The 11,487-nt window shown below is 40.7% G+C and overlaps 1 protein-coding gene across 6 annotated transcripts in view; it reads left to right on the top strand.

The window, feature by feature from the left end:
• The window catches only part of SLC45A4 (solute carrier family 45 member 4), a 79,713-nt gene that overhangs the window by 42,716 nt on the left and 25,510 nt on the right, over nucleotides 1–11,487 (top strand). For all 6 annotated transcript variants that reach the window (XM_027892240.1, XM_027892244.1, XM_027892243.1 and 3 more), the window contains one exon: nucleotides 5,430–6,054. In XM_027892240.1, coding sequence (XP_027748041.1) covers nucleotides 5,811–6,054 — 244 coding nt within the window. In that variant the 5' untranslated portion in view covers nucleotides 5,430–5,810. The remainder of the gene's footprint in view (nucleotides 1–5,429; nucleotides 6,055–11,487) is intronic.

Here is an 11,487-nt window from a genome sequence, read left to right as displayed (position 1 = left end):
ACGGAGGAAACGGTGGGAGTGAGGAACCAGGAGCAGAGGAAAGGAACAGCTGCTGCTCTTAGAGGAAGTATACCAGCTTAAAGTGATGGAGAAACCTGGAGTGTCAGCAGTATGATAAGCTACTAATGTATTTTCTGGGGTATTTCTGTACAAAATCAGTTTCATTGGCTGCTTACAGAGTAATTTTTGACGTATTTTGAGAATTGGCATGTTTTTGTGAGGTGGTGTTGAAGCCACGCTTGCAGAGGGGTGAAGGTCAGCCTTGCCTTTAAGAGCTGCTCTTTCACAGCAGCATTCACTTTGTCTGTTGGTGTGGTGGAGCACAGAGCATCTGAACTCAAAACATTAGCAATTATCCTTGGCCAGATGCCATCTCACTCTGGAAAAGGCACAAGCCCAAACGATGCATCGATGCATCGTTTCGCAAGCCAGTCAGATGCTGAAGCAGAACCCACTGTCCACTTGGAGTTGAGTCGTGGAAGGAATAATAAATGATGTTTGTCTGCAACGTGGGGGTAGAAGTGTTCAGCCAAACATTTATTTAGCCTGAGGAAAAGCCAGATAAACCCAGAATGCCTTTCTTTCCAATGCTAATATTAAAGCTGAACTTAAATCAGCCTAGATAACTTCTCAAGATACGGCCAGATTACTTGAAAAGCTTGAGCATAAAGCAACTTGGCAGGAAAGTATCTGGCAACTAAATGGAATGACTGGGCACTTAGGGGCTTGCTGGCCTGACATGATTCACAGGTGAAATAGTGTGGTTGCTAGAATGGATGTCTGTGGGATGCACTTATTGAAGAATTGGAGGAGGGTAAGGTGTAAGGCTCTGTGAGGAACAGAAATCTTGTCGTATTTGGCAGCTTCTGAATTCTTGCATATTTTTATCAAACAGACATTTAAATATTTCATGACTTAAAAGTATTTACTTGGGTTTTTTGTTGTTTATGAGGGTTTTTTTGCATTGAGCAGAATGGATCACTGACAGGTCCTAATGTGACAATAACAACTGTGACCAGAATCATTAAAGCTACTTAAATTCTGTAAGGATTGGTTCTTAGCTATTTTCCCTTATGAAGTTAGTGGTAAACAATGAAGAGACATTGTATGCAATGATGGCTCAAGGTGTCTCCTCATCCTTCCTTTCAGCATCAAGAAGGTGGAATTCATTTAAACACTAGAATCTTGGAGTTAGACTATTTCCTACATCACTAGAAAATAATCCCTGTGAGCAAAACTGTGAATGCAGTTCTTTGTGATTTGAGAGAACTTTGGTCAGAATGTATTCTCCCATGTAAAATATCATGATAATGTCAGAGGCAGATCTTGAAGACAGAAGATGACTAAATAAATGATTGGAAGCTAATGCAATAAACTTTAAAGACCAGGATGAAAGAATGGGTAGTTTGCTTCAGCTCAACCCTCTCCTTTTCCCCTGAGATAGTCAACAGTGTTTGAACAGAACTGTCTCAATCCTTTGTGGTTTGCTCATTCCAGTTTTTCTTGGGCTCAGCTTATTTTCCCTGCAGTGCCTTGGGGTTTTATAGCTGGTGCACACCTACCCTGTTGAGATTATTTCTTACACCAGTAAATGCCTTAAGGATTGCCTAATGGCTTCAGAGGAAGAAAACCCTCTAAAAGATTTGAAATTGTCTTCTGTTGGACCCATTTAACTTTATCTACTTGCCAAGCTTTATTACTGCTCAAGAAAATACGTGTGTGATTTTTACCTGAGACTTGCTGTGTACTCCCTGGCTCAGGGTCACATGCTTTGGCACTGGTTCAGGGAATCTGGTTGCTTGTCAAACAGTGCATTCCTATTCCTTGTTAGCAAGAGAGATCTGGAAACACGCATTAAAAATAGTTCGGTCTTAAAGATTTGGGCAGGATCACTGTTAACCTCCCCCTTTTTTTTTGGTATAGATGGGTGTGCTGCCTATCTGCTGACCTGCAGGTGATGGTATCCCAAGTGCAGCAGCGCTGCTTGTCAACCCCCAAGTCCTGAACTTACCCAGGGAAGTGTGATAGAAGTCATTTGCCTGAGGCATCTTGTTGTATAATTGTCTGGCATGAGCTTTTTGCATCTTTCGTGGTGTTCACTGGGGAAAAGAAAACCACTGAATTTTGTGGGCCACAAATGTGACCTCTATAACACTTCCTCTCTGGAAAACCCTAAAGAAAGGCAGTAATTTTCCTCTGGTTCTTTGATGGTTGACACATTTCTTTCTGTGAGCACACCCTGTTTGAGGAACAGAATTATTGTGGTACAGATTTGTCGAGCCTGTAACGTGTTTTGTGCTCCACTTAGTTGTGACTTAAGCCTCAGTGGAAGATAGATAGTAAAAGTGGAACAGGTAAGATTGGAAGCAATTTGAGCAGCTTTATAAAATTTTGCTTACAGATTAGTTTTCAGGATATATAACTTGCTTGTTTTGTTGAAATATTAACTATTGTTTTATAGGTTTTGTCATTGCCTCAATGTGGCCAAAGGTCAAAGCAAAACACATGCAATTAAGTTGAAGAAGAGCCAGTGTGATCAGTCCCCTCCTTTCATAAACACTTGGCAAGATCAGGAATATTTCTGTATCTGAACTTCACACCAACCTCTGTACAATGCCCAACGTGAACCTCTTCCCATGGCTGAAATTCTTCATTCTGCTGCCTTATTTGTTGTTGATCATGAAAATGCCCGTCAAAACCAGCCGTGAAAAAAACAGTTTGTGCTGGATGCAGATATAGGAGAATCCCTCTTCGGTATTTTAATCCAGCTCCTCTTCTGATGCCATTTCCTTTGGAGTTCTTTGCTGCATAAAAGCCTCTGTAATATTTACTTCCATCAGGTAAATGACTTTGTCCTGAGTAGGAAAGAATGCCACTATTCAAACTTGCCAAATTCAAAATGAACTTGGAAAAAGCAGTGGCAGAATCTGGATCAGTCTAAAATGAATATGAACACAACTGAGCAGGGCTTAGGGAAGAACTGAAGACCTTTCTGAGAGGCTCTTGTTATTCTCTCTGGCTCTTGTATTAGACGTGAACTTGGAGTCAGATGAAAGTGCTGCAGGAAGTCTAGCGCTGTGCTTACCACAAAATTGACATAATGGAACAGTAATTCTCTGTTCTTTTAGATAAAACCTGCCCATTGTGCCTCTCGCTGCCGCACTTGAACACCGTAACTGCTTTTTCTGGCTTGTTTAAAATATGCTGTTCTTATCTGTGTCAATTACGGCTTCAAAGTCCACCTCCGTCCACCGTCCATTATTGCTGGCTCCCAAATTATCTGATCGCTCCCCATCATCTTCCACTTCAGAAATAACTTTTTCAGTCATCCCTTAAGAGCCTCGCTCAAATGGGCTAAATCTCAGGTATCTTTTGTCCTGCCTCTTTATCCTTTCCAGGGACAAATGCTCCCAGCCTGGTGTCATCCTTCCTGGGAGTGCAGGCTGCCCCAGAGCATCGCAGAACATTCCAGTGTGTTGGATCCTCTGTGCCTTGTCCTGCTACCCTGTCACTGCACATGGAATGAGGTGTTCACGGAAAGGGAATGAAATCCTTTGTAGGCAGTGACAGGAGGGGAAATCAGATGTGAGAGAACGCTGGAGACTTTAAAGCCATCTCGTACAGGAGTGTAATCCATGACCCTTAGTGTGTAATACAACACACGTGTTCTGAGTGATTTTGGAACAGTAAGAGCTAACGTGTACCTTCAAATTCTACTGAATGTCATTTTGCCTGGGTCTGCCAGCAATTAAACATTTTGTGACTAGTCTATAATTAAAATAATTGCTTCTACTCCGGAACATGTATTTTGTAGGCTTTGCTCACTCACAAGTTGTGTTATGTGAAGTGGGTGTGCTTTTTAATACACAGAGTACTTCATATTTATGATAAACCAGTTGCATCTTCTGTTAGTTCTGAGTGGGTGGAGAAATGCTTTCTTGAGTCCTTTTTGTTCCGAGTTATTTAAATGCTTACAGATTAAAACCTCGAACTCAATACTTGGTTTATAGGACTTGCTCAGTAAGTTATTTTAACTCTCTCATGTGATTTAAAGGTTTGTCTAGCTCAAATGAAAACTTCAGTATTAGTTTGTTGTTGAGGTGATCAAATATAGGAATTCTGGTAACCTTGGGGAACCTGGAAGATGAAAAAACCCACCCCAAAAATGACGATTTTGAAAGGAAGAACAAAATAAATGCAATAAACAGCTCGAAGGAGGGTGCCAGCAGGAGGGAGCGCTCAAGATGATGTTCCTGTGATGCACTTCCAGTACAGCAGTGTCTCAGGTCACACTGAAACAGAGCTGCTGTTGTGACGTGCTTTAAACACCAAGCATGTCAGCTGTGTCCTAAGGCTCATTTTTAGGCTCACCACTTAATGATCTGGTGTGTGCTCAAGCCCACAAAGAGTTTTTGTTGCCACAACTGGAGGGACAGGGAATTGCAGTGTGGGGATTTCTTAGGCCAGCTCTGTTCCCACAGCCCCACATCTCGTGGAGCCATTTCCCTGAGGGGTTTTGTCCTAGGATACAAGTTCAGTCACACTGTGTGCATAGATGTAAATATGCTTCCCTCTAGTACAAACATCATGTAATCTGACTTCTGATAAGATGCTTTGTTTTTTCTCCTAAGTGCTTGAACTCTTTTTGATTGACGTGACACAGTATATAAATCTGCCAAGGTTTTGTCTGCGGCACAAAGGAGTGGAAAATACAGGAGAAGCTTGTCTTAACCTGGTTAGAATATATTTGAATAATTCTAATATATGGTGGGAGATACTGCACCCTTCTGCTTTCACAAATTCCAGCAGCCTCACAGGGTGTGGGAGTAAGATGCTCTGGTCTTGCGTGCAGAAAGATGAATTCATATGCTGCATATATCTTCATTGGAAGTTGAAATATTTAAATATCAGTCCTTAGTTATATTCATCATGGCTTGTTTTGCTCATGCTTGCTTGAGGAATATCTTCAGTGTAAGGTGGCGTGATGGTTACTGCAAAGTAATTGGCAACTTGCAAAAGCCTAAATGGGGATGTCTGTGTGACCATGGCAATTGATGAATCATCTTCCTGGCATAGTGCTGGAATATCCTATGCTGTTTCTGAAATGGAAGCTGCTTTAAATTTCCCAGAACTTGTCTTGTGCTCCGTGTTCTGAGGATCTCAGACAAAATACCCTGATATTCTCCTGTGGCTTTTGTGTGGGACCACAAACCGGAGGAACTTGAGTACAGTAAAGCATCATTTAAATATGAGGCGTAACTGCATTTCAATGGAAAGTGCAGAGGTAGGAGGGAACGTGGGATAAAAGACCCTGTGCTAGGCAAGGACAATGGAAAGCAGGAAATGGGGTATATGGTTAAGGGGGGGGGGACATGACAATATCCTGAAAAACGCTATTGAAATTTTTAAATACTTGCTTTTTGTTGCAGATTAATCAGCCACTCGATGGGGATTAACAGTGGAGCACCTCTTTGTGTCGCCTTTCCACCTCTCTGTAGCACGAATAACAACTTCAGCACTTCTTCAATAATAATTATGAAACTGGTATTAACTGAATGGCAATTATGGATTTTTAACTCTAACTCACAGTAAACCAGCAAGCCATATGTTGAAATTCCTACCAAATAGCTTTTCATTCTTGATGTCTCGTATCTGTACAAGAAGTTGCAAGATACCTGTTTGTACAAGAGGAATATAAGCATTACTTGCCTGAGGAACAGAAGCTGAAAAGAGAAGACACCCTAACTTGTTCGTGGAGTTATGGTAGTATTATTTATATAGATATAACAAATATATATATATATATTTTTATGGTAATGAAAATGGCTCCTCAGAATGCTGACTCGGAATCTATGCAAGTTCAAGACCTACCTGTGGCTCAGCTTCAGAAACCAGAGAGCAAGGAGAATGAAAGCAGGGAGGAGACCATCAGCGAAGGCTCCATCGACCGGATACCGATCCGCCTGTGGGTGATGCACGGGGCAGTAATGTTTGGCAGGGAGTTTTGTTATGCCATGGAGACAGCTTTGGTAACACCTGTGTTGTTACAAATTGGTAAGTAAGCCTCGTTTCTGTCACTCGAAGCTTTCTATGTATTTTTGCACTGGTTGAAGCTGGAAGAAGAGGGGAGTGGTGTCTGCCAGCTCCAAGTACACCAGGTAAAAAGGTTTTGATTTTTATCATTATTGTCTCTGCCACAGTTTCAGCTGTGTGAACATGTTTAGGTGGGAAGGATTTCTGTAGGCATTCATCTTCTGTCTAATGTTGCTTCCCTCTGTAGAAAATGTAACCTGATTTCAATCTGTAATTCTTTGCCACAAGGTAAGTGTCCTAGAAACTAGGAGCAATATTGGGCTATAAAGGATTGCAGTGAAGCTTTTTTTTAATTTATGGAGAAATACTTTAGGTGACAGTACCTTAGAATAAACAGTTGGATAAATTTGGTTTTCCAGGTGCTAGTCAAATATTGCATTTATTTCAAACCACTAGTGAGTCTTGTTTTATGTGATTCATCTGTCTAGTTTATAACAACGTGACTACATATGAATAAACCATGACAATAGCCTTAGATGATAATGGGGGAGTGATGAGTTTTAGAATAGGGGTAGCCAGTTTAAACTTTGTGGTGAGTCCTGTCATTAGCTTTCCAATAAACTGTTGATGGTGTTAACGGTACCTGGTATTACCTTTATCAAATCCAGAAACTCATGTTCTCAATCAGACATCATAAAGTATTACATGGCACTGAATGGAAATACCAGGCTGAGTGTGGTTCCATGAGGGAATAAATCAACTGTGTGTGTGTACTGTGTAATTGTATATATAATATTTGTATATTATATGTTTGCTTTGGCTTATCTGTGCAGTTGTGCCTTACAGCTTGCTTAGCTGTGGCCAAACAGAAGCACTCAACCAACTGGAAAATAACGTTCAGTGAATCCTATTTACAACATCATTAAAAAATTTCGAGGTTGGCACTTTGAATGAAACACCTGTATTTTTATATTTGATATGAGAAAAGGGCATTATAGTTTCAGCTTGTGAACAAATCCTTTCATACAGTCTTCCTGCAGTTAAAAATGTATTTTCATATGAAATTGATACTTGGGTTATTTTGAATCAACGAAGGAGTGAATAATGAGTGCAGTTAGTGCCATGGGAGGTGCTGATGAGTTATGCCTCCATGTTTTCCTGGAAATTTTCCTTTTCAGAGCTCATCGTGGATCTACTGGTGGCATAGTTAAAATAGACTATAAAAAGCTCCAAATAACCTTTCTGATCAACCTGTTTTGCTAAATAAAACACAAGCAACTTCATCTAGGAATTGTTTATAATGTCCATAACTTGTTTTTAGGTTTTGTGTTTTGGGTAAGTTGAGATTTAGAGACTTAAATCACTTGTACTGGCAGTGTTGGTTCTGCCACTGTCTACCTTAAACTCAAACTTGCAGCTTGCTCTGCATGGAGATGATCCCGAGTTTTTTAAATGTCCTGTCCTTTTTTTGTTGGCTTTGTTTGTGCTGGATGATTAAATGCATGGCTGGCTAAGCTGACTTTACCTTACCATAGGGTAAGGTCAGACAGTATAAATAAACCATCCTCCTGAATACTGAGCACTCTACCAGTTTACATTTCTTTTGTGAGCTTTTCTAGCTGTTTCCTCCAGATAATTGAGAAATATCTCTTCCCTTCCTTCCCTAACCCCAGTGATCAAAATAACGTTGGGATCTGGGGGAAGGGAAGGGGAGAGATCTCACTTCCGAAAAAGCTGGAAATCGGCAGAGTGATGCCAAAGGCTGTGGGGATGCAGATGATGTTCCCTGCCACAGAGATAAGAAATGGAGGAGGCAGTTCCAAATGTTAGTGCTTTGGGAACTAATTGAAATCTCTCGTGCTCGGCTCATGTTCCCTCAGCAGGGGAATAACCAGTATTGGATTCACTGAAGGGTTAAAGTTATTCACGGGTGACTTATCTGGCCTGTTCGGTAATTACCTCTTACATGGGTCTGTTTACCTTTATCAACCTCAACATCTGTCTGCCTCAGCACAAGCTATATTTATTCCTCACTGGAGGGGGTTGCAATGTAACCATCAAACTGCCGTAATATTCCCTTTGCATCTTGTTCTGGTAAAAGCAACGTTCAGTTTCTGTGAGATTAAATTGGCTCAAGCAACTCTGTTTGACAAGTGACACCTGGGGAAGTGTGGTGACTCAACCAACATTATTTATAATAAATTGAAGAACAAGAAGCCTTTTGGGTATCCAAAAAAAAAAAAAAAAAAAGACTCCTCGCAGAGTGTGCTGAATAATAACAATTAAACTTTACAGCTTGTTCTGTACCTCAGAGAAAACTTTAGTCACTGGAATCATCTGAGATTCTTATCAGATGCCACCGTGAAAACCTCGGGCACCTTAGTCTGGTGTTACACACTCTCTGCTTGCAGCTATTTGACTTCCCCTGCAGTTTGTGGAACCTGGATCAGAGGGGTAGTTATGACTTGGCAGATGAACAAGGAAATTTCATCAGCTGAAGGAGGTATGGTCCTTTGGATGGTCCCTTTCCAGTTCAGTGGTGGTTGAATTCTCACTGTGTTTAAATTTCCTGAAGTTCCCAAATCTTAACAAAAGAACTAAAGGCACCACTGAAAAGCTGCTTGAATCAATGGATACTGTAAACTGGAAAGGTCCTGAAGTGCCTGAGTTGCTGTACCCCTACCAAAAGAAGTTCTGATTTCTGACTTTAGTCCTTGTCTTTATTGCAGTGTTTAGGTCAGAAATGCAGCTACAAACCCTGTAACAGCCTTGTAGTCATAACTGGGCTTTAGTAGCTTAGCAACAAGATCAAGCCAAATATACATTTCACGTTGTTTTTAATTTTAACTTGCTCATTGGTTTCTTAGTGCCTGCATCTTAAGAATTCAAAATGAAGCAGCAAACTTGTTGGGAAGAATTCAGAGGATGTAAAAATATGGCAAATATGGGAAGTGGCAGCCTGAGCCCAGACGAAATTATGTTAGTTGACGCTTCCAGAAGTTATAATCTCTCAAAATCTTCATTAACCTTTCTGAGACCTGTTCAGTGAGTTTGTCCCAGCCAGCATTAAAACTTTAGCAGGAAATAAACCTTCAGCACTCGAGGTTTATTTGTTCACCAGCCCAAGGGTTTTGAGGAACTGATTCCATGTTACCCGTGGATATACTCTGTGCATTAACCCTGCTGTTTGCTCCCCTGCACATGAGCTACAACAAATTCCATAGGAGCAGGATGAGGCCTTTGTCTTCTGAAACATCTGGTACTTAGTGCTGCTTATCTGTGAGAGGGAATTAAAATCCCTGCTATTGTTTATAAATGACAGCGTATTTTCTTCCATCACTGAACTTGGCTTCTAAGGATTAAATGTCTAAAACTACTTCCAGTTCATAAGTTCATGGAAGATTTGGATAAACGATAAAATTATTTTGCAAGGGATTTTGCTCGAATAAAAACAGGAGGGGAAACTGATGACTGGTGTAGTGTAAACTTGGAGAAACTGTTACCTTTTTGAAGATACTTGTTCAGTGAAATCACAGTACGTGGTTTCTGTTCATAACACTTTCAGCCATTAATAAATAATTTGGTAATTTCATATTACTTCCATTGTAATTCAAACCAAATGTGGATTGTAATGCAAGCAGTGAATCCCTCTTAGTTCTTCTGAGAGGTGGGATTCGTGTGCCTGTTTCATTAGGGCTGTGGAAGAAAAAAATCTGTATGTTGTGACTCGGGGTGGCTGCTGCTTTCAGCTTGAAAACCTCACTGTCTGACTAATGAGTAGTGGTGGCTGTAAACATGAAGTTTCACATTTTGTATTTAATATGATAAAAGCTTTGTCAAGCCTTTACTGTTGCTTCAAAGGCTCTTTCAGTGCTATTGAGTGTTTTATGAATAGTTAATAGGCACAGAAGTGACTGTCAGCACCAGAGCTGTTCCTCATTCCCCTGCATAAATTAAATGTATTACAACAGTGCTTTTAAAAAGAAACCATGTACATTTACATTGTTTCACGAGGAAACATAAGGTAAATCTGTTTACATGTGCTGCTTACCTTTATAGTGTCACTTATATTTAGGGATGTTTCCCCGGTGCAGGAATAGCTGAGGGTTTTCTGCATTTCATATCTGGGTGCCTACATGTGATGGCATTACTTTGTTTTGCTGTGAGAGTTAATGGATTCTTGTAGAGAACATAGGCCAGTCTAGCATTAAATATTGAAGTTGGTCATTTTAGGCTTAACCCTGAGCATGGTGGTGTTTTTAGGCAGTAACACTAAGGAATAGCATTTCTGCAAACTGTGTATTTCAGTGCTAATTAATAGATTTTACTAAGGAGAAAGGCTGAGCTAAGCAGAGCAAAATAACATAGATTATTTTTGTTTGGAAAAGAAATTATTTCTCCCAATTAGATCCTTTAAAATCGGCAAGATGCTGCAGTTGCTCCTGTCTCATATATGTAGGAAAGCTGTTCAGGGATTTGGGCTGTTATTTTACAGCTAAAGCATTTAGATATAATATCTCAGAAAAAAAAAATAATTATCTAACATTCAGAGTTCACCCAGCCTGAAGCTTAGCAAACCGTGCTTAAAGGGTCTTGAAAATCTAGTTCATGTGAAATTGCCAGTATGGAAAAAGTGTGTTAAGCAATAATTCAAAGTGCTGATTCTGAGAAATCTCTGTGGTAGCTGAGAACTCATTATGCTGAAGAGGTTCAATATTACCGAGTGAACTCTTTTAGTGTGAAGTGGTGACTGCCCCCATTGAAATTTAGTGTTGATACCTGCCTGAGAAGAAGGGGTGTGGGTAGAGGGGAGATTATGGAGATGTATTTAGAAACCAAGCATGAAACGGTACGGATAAATCAGCTCCTGGGTCTGTTTCTTCAAAGGAATTAAGGTGTCAACTGCTGACTCAATTCAGTGTGGAAGGGGGATAGTCTTCCTAAGGCTAAGCCTGAGATCAAAGGAAATCTGAAATCCTTAACGATCTGGTGGGGCAGACGGGAACAAAGGCATCGGATGGGCTGTTAGAGGCTGCCTATAATTCAAGTGTAAAAGGGCTGAGTGGCTGGAAAACCTCTCGTAGGTGGAGGAAGCTCTTCAACACAAAGCATCACTGACCCTATTTCAGCTCAGCTCAAGTAGTCCAGTTTGTTCCTCATCCCTGCCAGAGGTTACATTGAGGTTATATGTATTTATAACTGTCTTTCTACAAAGCTGCATCTTCCATTTCGGCTGTGGCTTCCCTTACCTTGCCTTACCAGGAAGAAACTGAGTTTCTGTAACCTGCTCTTTGACTCCCAGAGTTAAATTCCTGTTCAGTCCAGCTGCATCTGGGCTGCATTCGATGCCAGGAGTGAATTGCAGGGTCTGAAATCCTCCTGGGAAGAATAAGTGGTTTGAGAGCTGACCTGTCCCAAGAGGAGACTGTAACATGGCTCACCTAAGGGCAAGGA

This window comes from Empidonax traillii, unplaced genomic scaffold (genome assembly GCF_003031625.1).
Source record: "Empidonax traillii isolate 1590-97213 ecotype Southwest subspecies unplaced genomic scaffold, ASM303162v1 scaffold342:size1861417, whole genome shotgun sequence".
NCBI lineage: Eukaryota > Metazoa > Chordata > Aves > Passeriformes > Tyrannidae > Empidonax > Empidonax traillii.
Note: the sequence above shows the minus strand (reverse complement) of the source record. Positions and strands in the feature narration are given on the sequence as shown.